This window comes from Oncorhynchus nerka, linkage group LG13 (assembly GCF_034236695.1).
Source record: "Oncorhynchus nerka isolate Pitt River linkage group LG13, Oner_Uvic_2.0, whole genome shotgun sequence".
NCBI classification, from domain to species: domain Eukaryota; kingdom Metazoa; phylum Chordata; class Actinopteri; order Salmoniformes; family Salmonidae; genus Oncorhynchus; species Oncorhynchus nerka.
The window spans coordinates 79,657,724-79,683,086 of NC_088408.1; the positions used below are offsets into that span (position 1 = coordinate 79,657,724).

Genomic DNA, 25,363 nt, shown 5'->3' on the forward strand with positions numbered 1-25,363 from the left:
CCAGCTCCTCGGCTGTAAATAAGTCAACACTAGCTACATCTCCTCGGCTGTAAATAAGTCAACACTAGCTACAGCTCCTCGGCTGTAAATAGGCCAACACTAGCTACAGCTCCTCAGCTGTAAATAAGTCAACACTAGCTACATCTCCTCGGCTGTAAATAAGCCAACACTAGCTACAGCTCCTCGGCTGTAAATAGGCCAACACTAGCTATAGCTCCTCAGCTGTAAATAAGTCAATACTAGCTACAGCTCTTCGGCTGTAAATAAGTCAACACTAGCTATAGCTCCTCAGCTGTAAATAGGCCAACACTAGCTACAGCTCCTCGGCTGTAAATAAGTCAACACTAGCTACAGCTCCTCGGCTGTAAATAGGCCAACACTAGCTACAGCTCCTCGGCTGTAAATAGGCCAACACTAGCTACAGCTTCTCGGCTGTAAATAGGCCACCACTAGCTACAGCTCCTTGGCTGTAAATAAGTCAACACTAGCTATAGCTCCTGAGCTGTAAAATAAGTCAACACTAGCTACAGATCCTCAGCTGTAAATAAGTCAACACTAGCTACAGCTCCTCAGCTGTAAAATAAGTCAACACTAGCTACAGATCCTCAGCTGTAAATAAGTCAACACTAGCTACAGCTCCTCAGCTGTAAATAAGTCACCACTAGCTACAGATCCTCAGCTGTAAATAAATCAACACTAGCTACAGATCCTCAGCTGTAAATAAGTCAACACTAGCTATAGCTCCTCAGCTGTAAAATAAGTCAACACTAGCTACAGATCCTCAGCTGTAAATAAGTCAACACTAGCTACAGATCCTCAGCTGTAAATAAATCAACACTAGCTACAGATCCTCAGCTGTAAATAAGTCAACACTAGCTACAGCTCCGCAGCTGTAAATAGGTCAACACTAGCTACAGCTCCTCGGCTGTAAATAGGCCAACACTAGCTACAGCCCCTCGGCTGTAAATAAGTCAACACTAGCTACAGCTCCTCGGCTGTAAATAGGCCAACACTAGCTATAGCTCCTCAGCTGTAAATAAGTCAATACTAGCTACAGCTCTTTGGCTGTAAATAAGTCAACACTAGCTATAGCTCCTCAGCTGTAAATAGGCCAACACTAGCTACAGCTCCTCGGTTGTAAATAAGTCAACACTAGCTACAGCTCCTCGGCTGTAAATAGGCCAACACTAGCTACAGCTCCTCGGCTGTAAATAGGCCAACACTAGCTACAGCTCCTCGGCTGTAAATAGGCCAACACTAGCTACAGCTCCGCAGCTGTAAATAGGTCAACACTAGCTACAGCTCCGCAGCTGTCAATAGGTCAACACTAGCTACAGCTCCGCAGCTGTAAATAGGTCAACACTAGCTACAGCTCCTCGGCTGTAAATAGGCCAACACTAGCTATAGCTCCTCAGCTGTAAATAGGCCAACACTAGCTACAGCTCCTCGGCTGTAAATAGGCCAACACTAGCTACAGCTCCTCGGCTGTAAATAGGCCAACACTAGCTACAGCTCCTCGGCTGTAAATAGGCCAACACTAGCTACAGCTCCGCAGCTGTAAATAGGTCAAAACTAGCTCCAGCTCCTCGGCTGTAAATAAGTCAACACTAGCTACATCTCCTCGGCTGTAAATAAGTCAACACTAGCTACAGCTCCTCGGCTGTAAATAGTCCAACACTAGCTACAGCTCCTCAGCTGTAAATAAGTCAACACTAGCTACATCTCCTCGGCTGTAAATAAGCCAACACTAGCTACAGCTCCTCGGCTGTAAATAGGCCAACACTAGCTACAGCTTCTCAGCTGTAAATAAGTCAACGCTGGCTACAGGTCCTCGGCTGTAAATAAGTCAAAACTAGCTACAGCTCCTCGGCTGTAAATAAGTCTACACTAGCTACAGCTCCTCGGCTGTAAATAGGCCAACACTAGCTACAGCTCCTCGGCTGTAAATAGGCCAACACTAGCTACAGCTTCTCGGCTGTAAATAGGCCACCACTAGCTACAGCTCCTTGGCTGTAAATAAGTCAACACTAGCTATAGCTCCTCAGCTGTAAAATAAGTCAACACTAGCTACAGATCCTCAGCTGTAAATAAGTCAACACTAGCTACAGCTCCTCAGCTGTAAATAAGTCAACACTAGCTACAGATCCTCAGCTGTAAATAAATCAACACTAGCTACTGATCCTCAGCTGTAAATAAGTCAACACTAGCTATAGCTCCTCAGCTGTAAAATAAGTCAACACTAGCTACAGATCCTCAGCTGTAAATAAGTCAACACTAGCTACAGATCCTCAGCTGTAAATAAGTCAACACTAGCTACAGATCCTCAGCTGTAAATAAGTCAACACTAGCTACAGCTCCTCAGCTGTAAATAAGTCAACACTAGCTACAGATCCTCAGCTGTAAATAAATCAACACTAGCTACAGATCCTCAGCTGTAAATAAGTCAACACTAGCTATAGCTCCTCAGCTGTAAAATAAGTCAACACTAGCTACAGATCCTCAGCTGTAAATAAGTCAACACTAGCTACAGATCCTCAGCTGTAAATAAATCAACACTAGCTACAGATCCTCAGCTGTAAATAAGTCAACACTAGCTACAGCTCCGCAGCTGTAAATAGGTCAACACTAGCTACAGCTCCTCGGCTGTAAATAGGCCAACACTAGCTACAGCCCCTCGGCTGTAAATAAGTCAACACTAGCTACAGCTCCTCGGCTGTAAATAGGCCAACACTAGCTATAGCTCCTCAGCTGTAAATAAGTCAATACTAGCTACAGCTCTTTGGCTGTAAATAAGTCAACACTAGCTATAGCTCCTCAGCTGTAAATAGGCCAACACTAGCTACAGCTCCTCGGTTGTAAATAAGTCAACACTAGCTACAGCTCCTCGGCTGTAAATAGGCCAACACTAGCTACAGCTCCTCGGCTGTAAATAGGCCAACACTAGCTACAGCTCCTCGGCTGTAAATAGGCCAACACTAGCTACAGCTCCGCAGCTGTAAATAGGTCAACACTAGCTACAGCTCCGCAGCTGTCAATAGGTCAACACTAGCTACAGCTCCGCAGCTGTAAATAGGTCAACACTAGCTACAGCCTCGGCTGTAAATAGGCCAACACTAGCTATAGCTCCTCAGCTGTAAATAGGCCAACACTAGCTACAGCTCCTCGGCTGTAAATAGGCCAACACTAGCTACAGCTCCTCGGCTGTAAATAGGCCAACACTAGCTACAGCTCCTCGGCTGTAAATAGGCCAACACTAGCTACAGCCCGCAGCTGTAAATAGGTCAAAACTAGCTCCAGCTCCTCGGCTGTAAATAAGTCAACACTAGCTACATCTCCTCGGCTGTAAATAAGTCAACACTAGCTACAGCTCCTCGGCTGTAAATAGGCCAACACTAGCTACAGCTCCTCAGCTGTAAATAAGTCAACACTAGCTACATCTCCTCGGCTGTAAATAAGCCAACACTAGCTACAGCTCCTCGGCTGTAAATAGGCCAACACTAGCTACAGCTTCTCAGCTGTAAATAAGTCAACGCTGGCTACAGGTCCTCGGCTGTAAATAAGTCAACACTAGCTACAGCTCCTCGGCTGTAAATAAGTCAACACTAGCTACAGCTCCTCGGCTGTAAATAGGCCAACACTAGCTACAGCTCCTCGGCTGTAAATAGGCCAACACTAGCTACAGCTTCTCGGCTGTAAATAGGCCACCACTAGCTACAGCTCCTTGGCTGTAAATAAGTCAACACTAGCTATAGCTCCTCAGCTGTAAAATAAGTCAACACTAGCTACAGATCCTCAGCTGTAAATAAGTCAACACTAGCTACAGCTCCTCAGCTGTAAATAAGTCAACACTAGCTACAGATCCTCAGCTGTAAATAAATCAACACTAGCTACAGATCCTCAGCTGTAAATAGGTCAACACTAGCTATAGCTCCTCAGCTGTAAAATAAGTCAACACTAGCTACAGATCCTCAGCTGTAAATAAGTCAACACTAGCTACAGATCCTCAGCTGTAAATAAATCAACACTAGCTACAGATCCTCAGCTGTAAATAAGTCAACACTAGCTACAGATCCTCAGCTGTAAATAAATCAACACTAGCTACAGCTCCTCAGCTGTAAATAAGTCAACACTAGCTACAGATCCTCAGCTGTAAATAAGTCAACACTAGCTACAGCTCCTCAGCTGTAAAATAAGTCAACACTAGCTACAGATCCTCAGCTGTAAATAAGTCAACACTAGCTACAGATCCTCAGCTGTAAATAAGTCAACACTAGCTACAGATCCTCAGCTGTAAATAAGTCAACACTAGCTACAGATCCTCAGCTGTAAATAAGTCAACACTAGCTACAGATCCTCAGCTGTAAATAAGTCAACACTAGCTACAGATCCTCAGCTGTAAATAAGTCAACACTAGCTACAGCTCCTCAGCTGTAAAATAAGTCAACACTAGCTACATTTCCTCGGCTGTAAATAAGACAGTAAATACTAGGCATAGTAGCCCTTTGTTTGTAATGTACAAAGCTTATTGGCTTCTTTGAATGACAAATTAATTGCTCGGGTGTGCATGGCCACCATTATTATTTAAAGTACCGGTATATTCTCTGTTAGGGCATTGTGATGTTGTGGGCTGAGGCATTATTGAAGCATGTCCTGCATTCTCTATCTAAGAGACAGAGAGAGAGAGAACTAAGAGAGTGTTGTTGGTAACATGGACTAAACCAGGCTAGTGTTATAGGAATTACGGTTGGGTGGTATCCAGATTTCCATACCGTCATACCGTTTCGGTACCATACCGGGGTATATGGTAAAACCGAATGTGCACACAACAGGCGCTATTGCGAAGATGGAAAAAAGGCAACAGGGATCTTGATCCAGGAGGGCATTCAATGTCTCTGCTGTAACCAAGAAGCTTGATATTGACATCTAACCACTTAGCTAGCAAGTTAGCAAACCAAATGCATAGCTGGATATAACTTATTTTTCTCATCTTAGATTTCTTGTAGTTATACTTAGCACCCTCGTAGCAAGCACCCTCGCAGCTCCACTATATTGAAAATCATGCCGTCGGTATTTCGAAAAACACCTCTGTATATGGTTTAAACAGTATATGGCACAAGCTCAATAGGAATATGCTGTGTTAAACATTCGCCATGACTTGTTAAATGTCACTGAATGACGTGTGTCTCTCTCCGGCCACATCACACCACTAATCTCAACAGGATTGGTTTGACCTGACACGCATTCAGCAGGAATGTGGGGAATGGGATCTGAGAGAGGCTTTTTTTGCTTTGGACATGTGAAACTGAGAGGGCAAATAGCAGTTTACACATCAGGAGGCAACCTTTAGGAGTGGACGATTTGAACAACACATAGTTTCCCCATGGGACTAGCTCAAGAATGCTTTGGTAACACTTTGTATGAAGTATATAGAGTGCCTTCAGAAAGTTTTCATACCCCTTGACTTTTTCCACATTTTGTTGTGTTAGAGCCTGAATTTAAAATGGATTCCATTGCGATTTTTGGTCACTGGAATACACACAATACCCCATCATGTCAAAGTGGAATTATGTTTTTGAAATGATTACAAATTAATAAAAAATTAAAAGCTGAAATGTCTTGAGTCAATAAGTATTCAACCCCTTTGTTATGGCAAACCTAAATAAGTCCATGAGTAAAAATCTACTTAACAAGTCACATAATAAGTTGCATGGACTGTGCAATAATAATGTTTAACATGATTTTTGAATGACTACCTCTGTTCCCCCACACATACAATTATATGTTAGGTCCCTCAGTCGAGCTGTCACGCCCTGACCTTAGATACCTCTGTTTTTCTATATATTTTGGTTAGGTCAGGGTGTGACTAGGGTGGGTGCTCTAGTTTTTGTATGTCTAGGGTTTTGTATGTCTAAGGGTTTTTGTATGTCTTTGTTGACCCGATAAACAGAGACAGCTGTTTATCGTTGTCTTTGATTGGGGATCATATTTAGGTAGCCATTTTCCTCATTTGTGTTGTGGGATCTTGTCTACATTTAGTTGCCTGAGTGCACAACAGTAGCTTCACGTTTCGTTTGGTTGTTTGTTGTTTTTGTTCAGTGAGTTTTGGTTTATTAAAATTATGTGGAACTCTACTCACGCTGCGCCTTGGTCTCATCATTACGACGGTTTCCATCCCACGAGCAGTGAATTTCAAACACAGATTCAACCACAAAGACCAGGAAGGTTTTCCAATGCCTCACAAAGAAGGGCACCTATTGGTAGATGGGTAAACAAAAGCAGACATTGAATATCCCTTTGAGCATGGTGAAGTTATTAATTACACTTTGGATGGTGTAGCAATACACCCAGTCACTACATAGATACAGGCGTCCTTTCTAACTCAGTTGCCGGAGAGGAAGGAAACCGCTCATGGGTTTCACCATGAGGCCAATGGTGACTTTAAAACATTTACAGAGTTTAATGGCTGTGATAGGAGAAAACTTAGGATGGATCAACAACATTGTAGTTACTCCACAATACTAACCTAATTCACAGAGTGAAAAGAAGGAAGCTAGTACAGAATAAAAAATATTCCAGAATCCTAGAGGACAACCTGGTTCAGTCTGCTTTCCACCAGACACTGGGAGATGAATTCACCTTTCAGCTAGACAATAACCTAAAACACAAATCTATGCTGGAGTTGCTTACCAAGAGAGTGAATGTTCATGAGTGGTCTAGTTACAGTTGTGATTTAAAATGACTTGAAAATCTATGGCAAAAGGGTTGTCAAGCAACGATCAACAACCAATTTAACAGCGCTTGAATCATTTTTTAAATAATAATTGACAAAACATGTGTGGAAATCTCTTAAACTTACCCAGAAATACTCCCTGCCAAAGGTGCTTCTACAAAGTATTGACTCGGTGGTGAACATTTATGTAAATTAGATATTTCTGTATATCATTTTCAATTCATTTGCAAACATTTCTAAAAACATGTTTGCACTTTGTCATTATGGTATTGTGTGTAGATGGGTGAGAAAAAAAAAAGATTTAATCAATTTTGAATTCAGGCTGTAACATAACAAAATGTGGTATAAGTCAGGGGTATGAGTACTTTCTGAAGGCACTGCACATATGTGTATCATGTACCATGTGCTCTGTAATGCATTATAAAACGCTTATAATTAATTATGTGTTGTGACTAACTATAAGTGGTAATAACATCTTATGGTGCTTTCACAGAAAATGGCAGGATGGAAGGACTGTCTGTGAAGAACAGATTGAGTTGTTTCACTTGTTTTTTCTTGTTGAATATAGAGGAGAAGATGTGTACAGCACATGAAGGTGTAGTGGAATATCTCTATGTAGTCTACTGTATGTATGGTCACTCTGACTGAGAAGTCTGTGTGGGAGGAGGGATGGCTGTGCCCAGATAAAAATAACCTCCCACCGCAAGACAGGGGAACAGAGGAAAACCCCTCCCCTATATCTCCCTGTCTTTCTCTTTATCTCTCCCCCTGTCTCTATTGGTCTATTCTCTTCTCTCTCTTTCTCCCCTGCTCTCTCCTTCTCTTTCCCCTCTCATTCCCTCTTTCCTTCCTTCCTTCTCTCTCTCTCTCTCTCGCTTGCTCTTTCTTTCTCGTTTTCTTTCTCTCACTCTTTCACTCTTTCTCTCTCCTCCCTCTTTCTTTCCATCCCAGGCCTGACCATATGCTTTAGTTGCTAGAGCGAGGCCTCTATGAAAACAGCACTGTCACAATGTGTGATCAGTTTACAGCGTGCCCCACACTGGGCATGTTTTTCTACAATTAAATATAATTGGAGCTTTAAAAATAGACCGTTTTTTTATGGTCATCCACATGCATTTTAAACGGATTTGTGCTGTCCCCAAAACCAAGGCCAGTTCTGTTCAGGCAGGGAAGGGTTGACGTGGACCTAACCAAACGGTTTCATATTTTTTATTTGTAGTGCTTCCCTTTTCTCTTTTTCCTCCTGAATATAGACCTGCGCCCTCTAGCAAACACATAACTGAAAAGGTAGATGATCGTGGAGCACATTTGTCTCATATATTTTCCATTCATAGACAGTAGTGAACAGAGATTTGTGGGCAAACAACTACTAAACAGGTGTTCATTCCTTGTTCTCTACTGTAATCCAACATTCATAGAGCTGCTGAGCACCCTCCCTCTCTCCCAGAAGCTGAGTAGTGGATGTGCTGTGTGTGTGTATGCGTGCGAGTTTGTGTGCATGTATATTTGTATGTGTGTGTGTTTACGTGGCTTGACTCACAGGCTGCTGGCCTGGTGTTGGTGCATCAGTAGTACCTCTCCAGAATGCAGAGAAAAGGGTGTTGTGTTGTAATGTGATCCAGACAGGCCCACTGTAGTGTATATGGACTAGGTTGCAGGGGAGTGTTTAGGGAATAGGTAGCAGGGGAGTGTATATGGAATAGGTAGCAGGGGAGTGTATAGGGACTAGGTAGCAGGGGAGTGTATAGGGAATAAGCAGCAGGGGACTGTATAGGGAATAAGCAGCAGGGGAGTGTATAGGGAATAAGCAGCAGGGGAGTGTATAGGGAATAGGTAGCAGGGGAGTGTATAGGGAATAGGTAGCAGGGGAGTGTATATGGAATAGGTAGCAGGGGAGTGTATATGGAATAGGTAGCAGGGGAGTGTATAGGGAATAGGTAGCAGGGGAGTGTATATGGAATAGGTAGCAGGGGAGTGTATAGGGAATACGCAGCAGGGGAGTGTATAGGGAATAGGTAGCAGGGGAGTGTATATGGAATAGGTAGCAGGGGAGTGTATAGGGACTAGGTAGCAGGGGAGTGTATAGGGAATAAGCAGCAGGGAGTGTATAGGGAATAGCAGCAGGGGAGTGTATAGGGAATAAGCAGCAGGGGAGTGTATAGGGAATAAGCAGCAGGGGGTAGTGTATAGGGAATAAGCAGCAGGGGAGTGTATAGGGAATAAGCAGCAGGGGGGAGTGTATATGGAATAAGCAGCAGGGGAGTGTATAGGGAATAAGCAGCAGGGGGTAGTGTATAGGGAATAAGCAGCAGGGGAGTGTATAGGGAATAGGTAGCAGGGGAGTGTATAGGGAATAGGTAGCAGGGGAGTGTATAAGGAATAAGCAGCAGGGGAGTGTATAGGGAATAAGCAGCAGGGGGGTAGTGTATAGGGAATAAGCAGCAGGGGGGTAGTGTATAGGGAATAAGCAGCAGGGGAGTGTATAGGGAATAGGTAGCAGGGGAGTGTATAGGGAATAGGTAGCAGGGGAGTGTATAGGGAATAGGTAGCAGGGGAGTGAATAGGGAATAGGTAGCAGGGGAGTGTATAGGGAATAGGTAGCAGGGGAATGTATATGGAATAGGTAGCAGCGGAGTGTATAGGGAATAAGTAGCAGGGGAGTGTATAGGGAATAGGTAGCAGGGGAGTGTATAGGGAATAGGTAGCAGGGGAGTGTATAGGGAATAGGTAGCAGGGAGTGTATAGGGAATAGGTAGCAGGGGAGTGTATAGGGAATAGGTAGCAGGGGCGTGTATAGGGAATAGGTAGCAGGGAGTGTATAGGGAATAGGTAGCAGGGCGTGTATAGGGAATAGGTAGCAGGGGAGTGTATAGGGACTAGGTAGCAGGGGAGTGTATAGGGAATAGGTAGCAGGGGAGTGTATAGGGAATAGGTAGCAGGGAGTGTATAGGGAATAGGTAGCAGGGGAGTGTATAGGGAATAGGTAGCAGGGGAGTGTATAGGGGATAAGCAGCAGGGAGTGTATAGGGAATAGGTAGCAGGGCGTGTATAGGGAATAGGTAGCAGGGGAGTGTATAGGGACTAGGTAGCAGGGGAGTGTATAGGGAATAGGTAGCAGGGGAGTGTATAGGGAATAGGTAGCAGGGGAGTGTATAGGGAATAGTTAGCAGGGGAGTGTATAGGGAATAAACAGCAGGGGAGTGTATAGGGAATAGGTAGCAGGGGAGTGTATAGGGAATAGGTAGCAGGGGCGTGTATAGGGAATAGGTAGCAGGGGAGTGTATAGGGAATATGTAGCAGGGGAGTGTATAGGGAATAGGTAGCAGGGGAGTATATAGGGAATAGGTAGCAGGGGAGTGTATAGGGAATAGGTAGCAGGGGCGTGTATAGGGAATAGGTAGCAGGGGAGTGTATAGGGGATAAGCAGCAGGGGAGTGTATAGGGAATAAGCAGCAGGGGAGTGTATAGGGAATAGGTAGCAGGGGAGTGTATAGGGAATAGGTAGCAGGAGAGTGTATAGGGACTAGGTAGCAGGGGAGTGTATAGGGACTAGGTAGCAGGGGAGTGTATAGGGAATAGGTAGCAGGGGAGTGTATAGGGAATAGGTATCAGGGGCATGAGGGCCAGCATTCAGAATGCCACATGAAAGGACCAACCACTGAATGCATCCACACTCATACACACATTCTCTCTGGACACATCCACACTCATACACACATTCTCTCTGGACACATCCACACTCATACACACATTCTCTCTGGACACATCAACACTCATACACACATTCTCTCTGGACACATCAACACTCATACACACATTCTCTCTGCACACATCCTCACTCATTCACACATTCTCTCTGTACACATCAACACTCATACACACATTCTCTCTAGACACATCCACACTCATACACACATTCTCTCTGGACACATCAACACTCATACACACATTCTCTCTGGACACATCCTCACTCATACACACATTCTCTCTAGACACATCCACACTCATACACACATTCTCTCTGCACACATCCTCACTCATTCACACATTCTCTCTGTACACATCCACACTCATACACACATTCTCTCTGGACACATCGACACTCATACACACATTCTCTCTGCACACATCCTCACTCATTCACACATTCTCTCTGTACACATCCACACTCATACACACATTCTCTCTGGACACATCGACACTTATACACACATTCTCTCTAGACACATCCTCACTCATTCACACATTCTCTCTGGACACATCGACACTCATACACACATTCTCTCTAGACACATCCACACTCATACACACATTCTCTCTAGACACATCTACACTCATACACACATTCTATCTAGACACATTCACACTCATACACACATTCTCTCTGGACACATCCACACTCATACACACATTCTCTCTAGACACATCCACACTCATACACACATTCTCTCTGCACACATCCTCACTCATTCACACATTCTCTCTGGACACATCCACACTCATACACACATTCTCTCTAGACACATCCACACTCATACACACATTCTCTCCAGACACATCCACACTCATACACACATTCTCTCCAGACACATCCACACTCATACACACATTCTCTCTGGACACATCCTCACTCATACACACATTCTCTCTAGACACATCCACACTCATACACACATTCTCTCTGGACACATCCACACTCATACACACATTCTCTCTGGACACATCCACACTCATACACACATTCTCTCTGGACAATGCCACAGACACACTCATACACCAGAGTTTCCGTTTAGAAAATGTGGCACCGGACAACATGACATGGAAGATTTTTATTTACTGGCCATTTCAGAAATGTAGCAGATCCATTTGCATTGGGTGTGTACACCATTAGGGCATAGGTGTCAAACTCATTCCAGGAAGGTCTGAGTGTCTGTGGGTTTTTGTTCCACCCTTGTACTTGATTGATGAATTAAGGTCACTGATTAGTAAGGAACTCCCCTCACCTGGTTGTCTAGGTCTTAATTGAAAGGAAAAAACAAAAACCCGCAGATACATGGTGTAACGATCGTCTTCGGGAGAAAGAGAAGAGGACCAAAGCGCAGCGTGGTAAGTGTTCATCATTTCAATTAAAGAAAACACTGAACACTGAATCAATACAAAAATAACAAAATGAACGAATGAAACGAAACAGTCCTGTCTGGTGACATACACACGCAACACAAAGACAGAAAATAAACACCCACAAAACCCAGGTGGAAAAAAGCTATGATTCTCAATCAGAGACAACTAACGACACCTGCCTCTGATTGAGAACCATACTAGGCCGAACACAAAAACCAACATAGAAAAACAAACAGACTGCCCACCCCAAATCACGCCCTGACCATACTAAAACAAAGACAAAACAAAGGAACTATGGTCAGAACGTGACACATGGCCCTCCGTGGAATGAGTTTGACACCCCTGCATTAGGGTGTCCACCCACGGTGCTCATAATGATAGCCTCCCGGGTGGCGCAGTGGTTAAGGGCGCTGTACTGCAGCGCCAGCTGTGCCACCAGAGACTCTGGGTTCGCGCCCAGGCTCTGTTGTAACTGGCCGCGACCGGGAGGTCCGTGGGGCGACGCACAATTGGCCTAGCGTCGTCCGGGTTAGGGAGGGCTTGGTCGGTAGGGATGTCCTTGTCTCATCGCGCACCAGCGACTCCTGTGGCGGGCCGGGCGCAGTGAGCGCTAACCAAGGTTGCCAGGTGCACGGTGTACCCTCCGACACATTGGTGCGGCTGGCTTCCGGGTTGGATGCGCGCTGTGTTAAGAAGCAGTGCGGCTTGGTTGGGTTGTGTATCGGAGGACGCATGACTTTCGAACTTCGTCTCTCCCGAGCCTGTACAGGAGTTGTAGCGATGAGACAAGATAGTAGCTACTAAAACAATTGGATACCACGAAATTAGGGAGAAAAAGGGGTCAAAAATATATATACAAAAATAAATAAAAATAGATTATGGTAATTCATCTTAACATACCATGCAACTCCTGTAATGAAGCAGCCAATGAAACGTGATTTTCATAGATTTGCCAAAATGCAGTTTGCAGGAAAAAAAACACACCTGATGTGAGCGGTATATGACAGAAAATAAAATCTCTGTTAGAAACTCAGAAAGAGGGTGAATCTAAAGATGCAAAAACTAGGATGGGTTGCTGATATTACTAGGATTGTGCTTTTGACTTCTGGACAACAAAAGAAAGTTGATATGAAAACCAACAGAACGGGAGAGAAATAGCATGGAAGTCTTTCATAGGCGGTGTGCGTGCCAAAAAGCCTAGCCGATTATTGAGTTGGGCTGTCAGTGAAAAGCATGTCAAATATGTATAAAAAGAAGGTGTCTTGAGTATAATTAAAAATGTTGAGACAGGGGAGGGGTGTGTGGCCAAGATTTGTTTCATTATGTGAATTGTTTGCCCTTTGGTTGTTTATATCAATTCCCCATTACATATGTCTCCAGTAGTAAATGTACCGTTAATCCCCATAATTTGGTTACATTAATTTATGTTAATGCATTGTATTACTAATTAGGCCTACAGTCATTTACCGTTCTCATTCTCTGAGTGGAAACTTGTTTGCAGAGTCACAACCTGCTACACTTGTGAGAAATACGTTTTGGTGCTCCATGTGAGCAATGAGCATGTGTCTGGTTTCTCTGCCTTGTTAATGTTGAGGGAGCGTGTGCACCTGAGCATAGAAATAGTCTAACTGGCCTGCAGCGCACATTTAGGAGAGTGCCCATTTGGGTATGTCTGATTTCGGATTGACTTAACTCACTACGTCCACCACTAATAAGCTGAGCTTCTCATTCATTTTTTCTTCACCTCACATAGTAAGTCAACAAAGTCTTTTTTTGAACATCCATTGTGAATTATGGCCTAGTAGTTCCTCACAGCAGGCCTATTTTAAAAATCTTTCCAACAATCTCCCCCTCAATAATCACCAAGCCTCGATGTGAAAGATCAAAATATCATCATCTGATTATCCCACATATCCAGTGGAAACATCATAAAATACCTGAACACTTTTCCCTTGTGTAAAAACAGCTGTCTGTGGAAACTCTGAGGGCCCAGAATAGGCTAGTTGATACAATATTGCAAGTTCGCTAGAGAGAGCTTCAGACCAGATCCAGTTGATTGATTTGATACAATATTGCACTTAACTAGCATAGCTCAAATCAAGACAGGCAGGCAGACAGGCTGAGTAAAGACATTAATGTGATTGAAAGAACTAGCATTTTCATCAATAGATTTTCTACTGTTTTTATTTTGTCGGCTTTATGTATTTTTACTTAGTTCACAATGGAAGGTAAAGGCCAACGGCTGCATTGGCCATCTCGGAGTTGCTCTCATTTAGCCTATTTAGCCGCCAATGATCACAGTGTATCAACGTGTCTATATGGCAGAGGCTGGTGATCTCGCATTAGATGCATTTTAAGTTTTATATTTTATCATTTTAATTAACCACGTGACAATGATTTTGAGAACTGAAAACGTTATTATTGAAATTAAACTGTTCCACGAAAATGTGCATATGAAAATCAAAACGGGTAGAATAAATTGTTTGCTCCCCCAAACTTGAAACTCACGCACCTCCTATGAAGTCTTTATAAAATAATTGCCTCCATGTTTCCATGGTAGGATTTTCAAGCAAGGTAAGACATGCCTCATACTATGAAGTAAAACATTCAGGTTTCAAACAATTAAGTATGTTTTCGAAATGCATACTGCCTCCAGCTCACATTGTAAAGTGGTGGTGACGCGCTGATAGCCTGCCTACCGTTGTTTTTTCTGCTGGCCCAGTCAATTTGGCTAGAAACAATTGTATTTATCGGCTTTTCATTTTTTTTTATTGGACAAAAGCCGCCAATTACTGGCTAACAGAAACCCTGTCATACACACATTCTCTCTAGACACATCCACAGACACACTCGTACACACAGCCCGATCAACATATTTTGGCCTCTGCCTGTCGTACCTGTCGTCGTCTCCTGCCACCTGCCGTGGCCGCCTCCTCTACTATCTCATGGACTGTCCGTCATCTCTGCTGAGCAATTAGGCCGTGATGCTTTATTTGATTTTATTAGGATCCCCATTAGTCGAAGCCAATGGTGACAGATGGTCTTACTGGGGTCTGACACATAAAAAAAAACACAAAATACTTTACAATTGACATGATTTTAAAAACATTAACATGTAGTGTGTGTGCATCTATCAGTTACACACCAAGTAGGTCACATGTCAGTACATACACACAAAAAGCAGGTCACATGTCAGTACATACACACAACCAGTAGGTCACATGTCAGTACATACACAGAACAAGTAGGTCACATGTCAGTACATACACACAACAAGTAGGTCACATGTCAGTACATACACACAACAAGTAGGTCACATGTCAGTACAAACACACAACAAGTAGGTCACATGTCAGTACATACACACAACAAGTAGGTCACTTGGGGGAGAGGTGTTGTGCCGTGAGGTGTTGCTTTATTTATGTGACAGCAGTAGGAGAGTTACAGCCTAGCCCACAGTATGGCTAATATGTATGTGCCTTCCTTCTCCCTCTCTTTCCCTCTCCCTTTCTCTCTCTCTCCGTCTTTCCCTACTCTGTCTCCCTCCCTCCCTCTCCCAGGCTATAATCTGTGATTAATGGCAGGGGGGAGGATGGGGTGTAATGGGCAGCTCTAAGTGAATGGGCCTGTTAGAGCAGCATGGCTGCAGCAGCCAGCGCCCAAGAAATGGGATTAGCCGCCCAGGGTCCTGGGATGGAAACTGGGAGGGAAGCAAACTTAATAAAGGGGGTCCAGCCCTGGTCCACCTCACACCTCCCAGCTCCCCCTGGCCCTCTCCCTGGCCTGGCCTGCCTCTGATTGGCTTTCAGTCCCATCCCTTACCTTGGGATTTGATTAGCGAGAGGGAGGGAGGAGTGTCCATCCATGAGACAGCAGGTTCTTGGGGATTGGGGAGATGGGGAAAGAAAATATGATGTGAAAGAAACGGCAGACTTTAGAAATGGCACTGTGTTGGAGGTAATCTGGCCCAGATGAAGTGAGAGAGAGATCCCTACAAACCCTGCTCGCTGCATGACCACTGTCTGTGAAGCATGGAGACTGTCTGTCACTCCCCCAGTCAGCGTTCAGTCATGTATAGACTAACTGTACTGTGACTGTGAGCTATGGCCACTATTTGTGATTTATTAAAGCTACGCCACAAAGAAATGCATTCTCCTCTGCTCACTGTAGGAAGTGAAGGATGTCACTGTCACAAACAGTATTTTATCCTTTAATGGTTGGTTCTGAAGGGCTTGGAATGACAGCCATATCAGCAGGCTGGTCAATGTAATATACAGTAATAATGGGCTGTCATTGGACTGTGGACCCAGGCAGCGTCACAAATATCACCCTATTCCCTATATAAGTGCAGTACTTTTGCACAATATAGAGAATAGGGTAGTGCACCTAATGGGGAATAGGGTTCCATCTGGGACGCTGCCTCACTCCAAATTTATTTTGTCAGTGGATGGTTCCGGAAATTAAAGGAGAAAGAAAACCCTGTACCACAGCATATTATAGGTCCCAGTCTTCTTGGTAAATCTCATATTTCTCAAGACACAGGTTTAATTTGTTTTCCCATTTTTCTGGGATTTGTAAATGTTTACTTCACTTAAGCTTCTCCTAGCATAGCTGCAAAACAAATGCCAAAGTGTATAAAATATACTGAACGGAAATATAAACGCAACATTTAAAGTGTTGGTCCCATGTTTCATGAGCTGAAATAAAAGATCCCAGAAATGTTCCATATGCACAAAAAGCTTATTTCACTCAAATTACACCAGAGATGTTTTACTCCAGAGCTGTTGCCAGAGAATTTAATGTTCATTTCTCTACCTTAAGCCGCCTCCAATGTCATTTTAGAGAATTTGGCAGTATGTCCAAATGGCCTCACAGCCGCAGACCACTTGTAACCAAGCCCAGGACCTCCACAACCAACCTCTACATCCGGGGGGGGCTTATTCTGATTGGCTGGGCCTGGCTCCCCAGTGGGTGGGCCTATGCCCTCCCAGGTCCACCCATGGCTGTGCCCCTGTCCAGATGTGAAATAGATTAGGGCCTAATGAAAGTATTTCAACTGATTAATTTCCTTACATGAACTGTAACTGAGTAAAATCTTTGAAATTGTTGCATGTTGCATTTATATTTTTGTTCAGTATATATTTCCCACAGTATGTCTCTCTCTCTATCTCTCTCTTTTAATTTCATGTAAATAAATGTACAGTAGCAGTTGATTGCATTGTGCCTAATGTTGATGAATGTACTTCCAAAGATTGTGGATTGTTCCAGTAAGGGCTGTAGACTATCGTTGGCTGCTGTTGGCTGCTGTAGACTATCGTTGGCTGCTGTTGGCTGCTGTAGACTATCGTTGGCTGCTGTTGGCTGCTGTTGGCTGCTGTAGACTCTCGTTGGCTGCTGTTGGCTGCTGTTGGCTGCTGTAGACTATCGTTGGCTGCTGTTGGCTGCTGTAGACTATCGTTGACTGCTGTTGGCTGCTGTTGGCTGCTGTAGACTATCGTTGGCTGCTGTAGACTATCGTTGGCTGCTGTAGACTATAGTTGGCTGCTGTTGGCTGCTGTAAACTATCGTTGGCTGCTGTTGGCTGCTGTAAACTATCGTTGGCTGCTGTTGGCTGCTGTAGACTATCGTTGGCTGCTGTAGACTATTGTTGGCTGCTGTAGACTATCGTTGGGTGCTGTAGACTATCGTTGGCTGCTGTTGGCTGCTGTAAACTATTGTTGGCTGCTGTTGGCTGCTGTAGACTATCGTTGGCTGCTGTAGACTATCGTTGGCTGCTGTTGGCTGCTGTAAACTATCGTTGGCTGCTGTTGGCTGCTGTAGACTATCGTTGGCTGCTGTTGGCTGCTTGTTGGCTGCTGTAGACTATCGTTGGCTGCTGTTGGCTGCTGTAGACTATCGTTGGCTGCTGTTGGCTGCTGTTGGCTGCTGTAGACTATCGTTGGCTGCTGTTGGCTGCTGTTGGCTGCTGTTGGCTGCTGTAGACTATCGTTGGCTGCTGTAGACTATCGTTGGCTGCTGTTGGCTGCTGTAAACTATCGTTGGCTGCTGTTGGCTGCTGTAGACTATCGTTGGCTGCTGTAGACTATCGTTGGCTGCTGTAGACTATCGTTGGCTGCTGTTGGCTGCTGTAAACTATCGTTGGCTGCTGTTGGCTGCTGTAGACTATCGTTGGCTGTTGTAGACTATCGTTGGCTGCTGTAAACTATCGTTGGCTGCTGTTGGCTGCTGTTGGCTGCTGTAGACTATCGTTGGCTGCTGTAGACTATCGTTGGCTGCTGTAAACTATCGTTGGCTGCTGTTGGCTGCTGTTGGCTGCTGTAGACTATCGTTGGCTGCTGTTGGCTGCTGTAGACTATCGTTGGCTGCTGTTGGCTGCTGTAGACTATCGTTGGCTGCTGTAGACTATCGTTGGCTGCTGTAGACTATCGTTGGCTGCTGTTGGCTGCTGTAAACTATCGTTGGCTGCTGTTGGCTGCTGTTGGCTGCTGTAGACTATCGTTGGCTGCTGTAGACTATCGTTGGCTGCTGTTGGCTGCTGTAAACTATCGTTGGCTGCTGTTGGCTGCTGTTGGCTGCTGTAGACTATCGTTGGCTGCTGTTGGCTGCTGTAAACTATCGTTGGCTGCTGTAAACTATCGTTGGCTGCTGTTGGCTGCTGTAGACTATCGTTGGCTGCTGTTGGCTGCTGTAAACTATCGTTGGCTGTAGTAGACTATCGTTGGCTGCTGTTGGCTGCTGTTGGCTGCTGTAGACTATCGTTGGCTGCTGTTGGCTGCTGTTGGCTGCTGTAGACTATCGTTGGCTGCTGTTGGCTGCTGTAGACTATCGTTGGCTGCTGTAGACTATCGTTGGCTGCTGTTGGCTGCTGTAGACTATCGTTGGCTGCTGTTGGCTGCTGTTGGCTGCTGTAGACTATCGTTGGCTGCTGTAGACTATCGTTGGCTGCTGTTGGCTGCTGTTGGCTGCTGTAGACTATCGTTGGCTGCTGTAGACTATCGTTGGCTGCTGTAGACTATCGTTGGCTGCTATAGACTATCGTTGGCTGCTGTTGGCTGCTGTAAACTATCGTTGGCTGCTGTTGGCTGCTGTAGACTATCGTTGGCTGCTGTTGGCTGCTGTAGACTATCGTTGGCTGCTGTTGGCTGCTGTAGACTATCGTTGGCTGCTGTTGGCTGCTGTTGGCTGCTGTTGACTATCGTTGGCTGCTGTTGGCTGCTGTAAACTATCGTTGGCTGCTGTTGGCTGCTGTTGGCTGCTGTAAACTATCGTTGGCTGCTGTTGGCTGCTGTAAACTATCATTGGCTGCTGTTGGCTGCTGTTGGCTGCTGTAGACTATCGTTGGCTGCTGTTGGCTGCTGTAGACTATCGTTGGCTGCTGTAGACTATCGTTGGCTGCTATAGACTATCGTTGGCTGCTGTTGGCTGCTGTAAACTATCGTTGGCTGCTGTTGGCTGCTGTAGACTATCGTTGGCTGCTGTTGGCTACTGTAGACTATCGTTGGCTGCTGTTGGCTGCTGTAGACTATCGTTGGCTGCTGTAGACTATCGTTGGCTGCTATAGACTATCGTTGGCTGCTGTTGGCTGCTGTAAACTATCGTTGGCTGCTGTTGGCTGCTGTAAACTATCGTTGGCTGCTGTTGGCTGCTGTTGGCTGCTGTTGACTATCGTTGGCTGCTGTTGGCTGCTGTAAACTATCGTTGGCTGCTGTTGGCTGCTGTTGGCTGCTGTAAACTATCGTTGGCTGCTGTAAACTATTGTTGGCTGCTGTTGGCTGCTTGTTGGCTGCTGTAGACTATCGTTGGCTGCTGTAGACTATCGTTGGCTGCTGTTGGCTGCTGTAAACTATCGTTGGCTGCTGTTGGCTGCTGTAGACTATCGTTGGCTGCTGTTGGCTGCTGTAGACTATCGTTGGCTGCTGTTGGCTGCTGTAGACTATCGTTGGCTGCTGTAGACTATCGTTGGCTGCTGTTGGCTGCTGTAAACTATCGTTGGCTGCTGTTGGCTGCTGTTGGCTGCTGTAGACTATCATTGGCTGCTGTTGGCTGCTGTAAACTATCGTTGGCTGCTGTTGGCTGCTGTAAACTATCGTTGGCTGCTGTAGACTATCGTTGGCTGCTGTAGACTATCGTTGGCTGCTGTTGGCTGCTGTTGGCTGCTGTAGACTATCGTTGGCTGCTGTTGGCTGCTGTAGACTATCGTTGGCTGCTGTTGGCTGCTGTTGGCTGCTGTAGACTATCGTTGGCTGCTGTTGGCTGCTGTAAACTATCGTTGGCTGCTGTTGGCTGCTGTAGACTATCGTTGGCTGCTGTTGGCTGCTGTAGACTATCGTTGGCTGCTGTTGGCTGCTGTAGACTATCGTTGGCTGCTGTTGGCTGCTGTAGACTATCGTTGGCTGCTGTTGGCTGCTTGTTGACCACCTGCTTGCTGTCACTAATTATCCATGGATACTATAGTTTAAACACTATGCCTGCTAACGTTGACTTCCAGTGGTGGAGGGCTGTTAACTATCATTGGCTACTTTTGGTGTGTTTAGCGCTGGTTGTCAGAGCCATTGGGGTGATGCTAATGGGCCAGTGTTGGAGGTAATCAACCCAGCAGCCTCCCAGGCAGCCCAGTCTCCTGTTTTTCATGCATGAGTGCCACAGTAACACGCCACTGACTTTTTTGAAAAAGTCAAATGAACCTCTAGCAATACGACATGGCTGTTCCCTTAGCGACACAGAGTTCAGTTCTGCCTATCAGGCAAGCTATGGTCCATGTTACCAGAGTGCCTCATGGCCTTGCAGTGTTTAGGTAATGGAGTATGGAGGCCATTTTCAGTTGTAAGTACTTTACAGATGTACTTATTGTTGTTGGAGGGAGGTAGTAGTATTCTCAAACCACAAGTTAACCCCTCGAGAGGGACAAAGGTATTTTTAGATGTTATAGTGTGCAGTAAGCATGATCTGACAGCGGAAATATTGACAGTGTGGAAACTGTGTTGCTTGTGTGTGTATAGAAGATTTAGCTAAACGGAATAGCTTCTAGCTGTTATTGTTGTCTGAGTAAGAAATAATCCCAATGCCGAGGGAGCCCATACTTTCTGACCCCAGAATTAACCATTTTCTTACTATTCCTCCCCCACTAGGCCTTGTCCGGGGGATGAGGGGGGAGGGGAACTTCAGTGAAGATAGTCAAAATAAAGACCCTGTGTGTGTAGGGGACTGTATGTGAACTTTGAAGTCATATTTTGTTTTCCACAAACCGAAAGGTCTTGCCCCGATACATCCTTTTGTTATGAAATCCCTACTGATTCTCTCTTTATTGCAATTGTTGCCAGGCTCCATGCCTGCTGTATTTATAAACGTCTCCTCATCGTGTGTGTGTGTTTCCTCCCCTCCCTCCCTCTCTCTGAGATTACAGAAAACGCAGGCACAATGATTGAATTATAATCAGTGTGAGACACAGCAGTCTCTCACTGTGTGAGCACAAACAGGACTTTGTTCTCACTGTGTTTTGTATGTTACTAGTAACTTGTTTCATTTTGCATGAATGGTTGTTCACTCAGATGTGAAAGTTATCAAAGAATGACAGTTTTCCTTTCTCCATTTCTCTTTCCTCCACATCCTCTCCCTCCATCCTCTCCTTTGCTCTCTCCCTCTCCAAATTGCCCCCTCCCTCCCCCCTCCTCCACTCCACAGGGACCCTGTGGAACCTGTCTTCCTTTGAGCCTCTGAAGATGGTGATTATAAACCACGGACTGCAGACTTTGACCAACGAGGTCATCATCCCCCACTCAGGCTGGGAGCATGAGCCCAACGAGGACTCCAAACCTCGTGACGCAGAGTGGACCACCGTCTTCAAGAACACATCAGGATGTCTGAGGTAATAGCTTGCTTGAGGCCTACTACACACACACTTAAAGGTCCTCTTAAAGGTACTTCCACCATAGTGAAGCAGATGAAAGATGGTTAAAGTAACACATCAGCAGGCCCATGGTACAATGCATATGGACTAGCCAGGCCACCACTCTCACTCCAGCACTTCACCTGAAGAGGCTATTCTCTGAATGAGAGAGGGAGTTAAAAGACATTTTCCACCAGTGCATCTGATAATGAACAGATACAAATCGATGTTCTCCTATGCTGCTGTGGCCATTAGCAGTGCTATTAACAGACCCCTGTACAGACAGCCTCAGGTTCCTTAGAGGCCATCCTAGCAACCTGATGCTTGATTAGGACTTCCAGGGCCACAAGGGCTTATCACCATGGTTACGTCTCCCATAATGACATTAGCCATTTTAAATCCACGTCCCTTTCTACCTGAAATAAAAGGTTGTGAGGGGTTGGAAGGGGTTGGTTTGGGTCGATTTGAACCGGAAGAAATTAGTGTGCAGATTTATAAGAATTCTCACAGTTTGGTGAGAAAGTCCTGTTTTCCTCCTCAATTTATTCAAGGCTAGATGACATAATGCACAGCATCTAGTAGATAGCAACATTCTCCTCAATGTATTCCTGCTGTGGATTATTGTGTCCATAAACCTTTTCTCAATCAGATCACATTATCAAACTGTTAGAGTTAATCAGGAGACAAAAGTTAGCTAGTCCAGTCTCTAGCTACTGTCACTCAAGACTACTGCCCTCATCTATTCAGCTGGCTTACTGACTGACCTTAGTTGACCTTTTAGTGGAAGTGTTAAAACAGTGTGTGAGCCTGTGTGAGCCCCCACCCCAGACAGGAGATAACAAACAGTGAGTCTGGTCTGGTTGTCTGAGTTAAGCCAATAGTCCTTCAGGAGATAAAGTGGGATTGTTTGTCTAGAGCTGCGTTCTATCCCCACCAGTAAACTAGCCACGGCTGCTGTGTCCAACCTCAACTGGCTACCGCTGAGGAAGTCTCCAATATGTTGTAACACATGGGACTCCAGGAATTATGCTTGTGGATGGCCTCTCTAGTGCTATGGGGTCCTTTAGTGTTTCTAATAAAGATTTAGAAGCTACAAATTGTTTATATTGGCTATGACTTCTCTACCAGTGTCCATTTTGACAAGTGGACTTTAAAAAACTTCAGACAACTCACTAGTATTTTTTTCCCTCTTTCTCTCATCTCCTGTCGTGACTTGGGCCTTGTATTTTGGCAGTGTACCACCCTAGTGAAGCACCAAAAGATATCCTCTGTACCAGCTATACTGTATGTTGCCCCAGCCCCATCATGGCCAACCCACAGTCCCTAATCCACTGCAGCTCAGCTCAGCTCAGCAGTCAGTGCAGTCTGTTGGTCAGGATCCAAGTCAACGCTTTCTTCCCACCCCCTGCTGTTTTGATCAAATGTAACCCATTCCAGATTAACCCATTCTTCTTTTTCGGTTCTCTCTCTCTCTCTCTCTCTCTCTCTCTCTCTCTCTCTCTCTCTCTCTCTCTCTCTCTACCCCTCTCTCTACCCCTCTCTCTACCCCCTCTCTCTCTCTCTACCTCTCTCTACCTCTCTCTACCTCTCTCTACCTCTCTCTCTCTCTCTCTACCTCTCTCTACCTCTCTCTCTCTCTCTCTCTCTCTCTACCCCTCTCTCTACCCCTCTCTCTCTCTCTCTCTACCCCTCTCTCTACCACTCTCTCTCTCTCTCTCTCTCTCTCTCTCTCTCTACCCCTCTCTCTACCCCTCTCTCTACCCCTCTCTCTCTCTCTCTCTCTCTACCTCTCTCTCTCTACCTCTCTCTCTCTCTCTCTCTCTCTCTCTACCTCTCTCTACCTGCTGTCGAGTACATCTCCATGGCAACTGTAACCAACGACACTCTCTGTTGCCTAGTAAGCTGGCCAGAGGCAGAAGCAAATTTGTGTGGAGATCTACTGATGTATGGGAGATTGTGTGTACTCATGCCTTGACAGAACTGCACATTTGCTGCTTAGGTCACTATAACCTCTATATGCTTTTTAGCATATTATTTCCTTTTGTGAGGAAGTCTCTTTTGATAAAAGCGTCTGCTAAATGGCCTATAGAGTGGGAATCATAAGTATTCACCCCACTTTGATTTTTTCTAATTTTGTTGTGGTACAAAGTGGGATTGAAGTAGATTTAATTGTGATTGTTTGTTATTGATCTACACAAAATACGTCATAATGTAAACGTGAAAATACAATTCTACACATTTTTACAAATTTACTAAAATATGGTCATAAGTATTCACCTCCTTTGTTTAAGAAAGTCTAAATTAGTTCAGGACTAAAAGTTTGCTTAACAAATCACATAATAAGTTACCAGGACTTAGGCCATTGGTGATATTAAAACAATCCAGTGGCTATGATGGGAGAAAACTGAGGATGGATCAACAACGTTGTAGTGACTCCACAATAATGACCTAAATGACAGAGCAAAAAGAAGAATACAAATATACAGAATAAAAATATTCAGAAACTTACATCCTGTATGCAACAAGGGACTAAAGTAATACTTCAAAAAAACACAGCAAAGGAATACACTTTTTGGCCTAAAAGCAAAGCCTTATGTTTGGGGCAAATCCAACTACACATCACTGAGTAAATACCTCCTTGTTTTCAAGCATGGTGGTGGCTGCATCATGGTATAGGTATACTTGACTAGGGAGTTTTTCAGGATAAAAAGTGATGGCGCTAAGCACGTGCAAAACCCTAAAGGAAAACCTGCCTCACCTTTACACCATACACTGGGAGAGGAATTAACCTTTCAGCAGGAAAACAATAACCTACAACACAAGGCCAAATCTACATTGGAGCTGCTTACCAATGAGATAGTGAATGTTCCTGAGTGGCCAAGTAACAGTTTTGACTTAAATCTGCTTGAAAATCTATGGCAATAATTGAACATATCTGATTTTTAAAATATTGCACAATTCAAGTGTTACAAAGCTCTTAGAGACTTACCCAGAAAGACTCACAGCTGTAATCACTGCCAAAGGTGATTATAACATGTAGTGGGGCTGAATACTTATTTAATCAAGGTGTTTTATTTTTCATTCATCTTAAAAAATATATACTTTGTCTTCCACCTTGACATAAGAGTATTTTGTGTAGATCATTGAAAAAAAATGTAATTTGAATCTCTCTCTGAAACACAATAAAACGTGAAGAAATCCAAGGGGGGTGAATACTATATTTTTATATATATTATGACCTTGTGATGAGGGACATGGTGGTGCCCGAGGTCAGGACATTTCATCAGTCTCCACCAGGGAGGCTGTCTCCAACAGAGGACAGTCTATTGTCCCTTTATGGCTAGTCTATTGTCCCTTTATGGCCACATGTCACCATCACTAACCCCTGGGACCGGGCAGTTGATATACGGGCCACACAATGGACACACAGAATGGACCCTCAGACACACACACTCTCTCACACACCCTCACACACATTCTCTCTCACACACACCCTCACACATACAGATTGACATTGAAACACACATACATGCACAAATTGACACCCACAATAGATGTACTTTCTAGAAAAAGCAACAATAAAATGCCTGCCAATAAAAAACGCATATCCCGCTTTGTATGTCGGC

General features: G+C 44.7%; 1 protein-coding gene across 19 annotated transcripts in view; it reads left to right on the forward strand.

Annotated features, from left to right (window-relative positions):
- LOC115140228 (splicing regulator ARVCF-like) overlaps positions 1-25,363 on the forward strand; it is a 367,731-nt gene that overhangs the window by 291,136 nt on the left and 51,232 nt on the right. For all 19 annotated transcript variants that reach the window (XM_065026736.1, XM_065026742.1, XM_065026739.1 and 16 more), the window contains one exon: positions 21,533-21,716. In XM_065026736.1, coding sequence (XP_064882808.1) covers positions 21,533-21,716 — 184 coding nt within the window. The remainder of the gene's footprint in view (positions 1-21,532; positions 21,717-25,363) is intronic.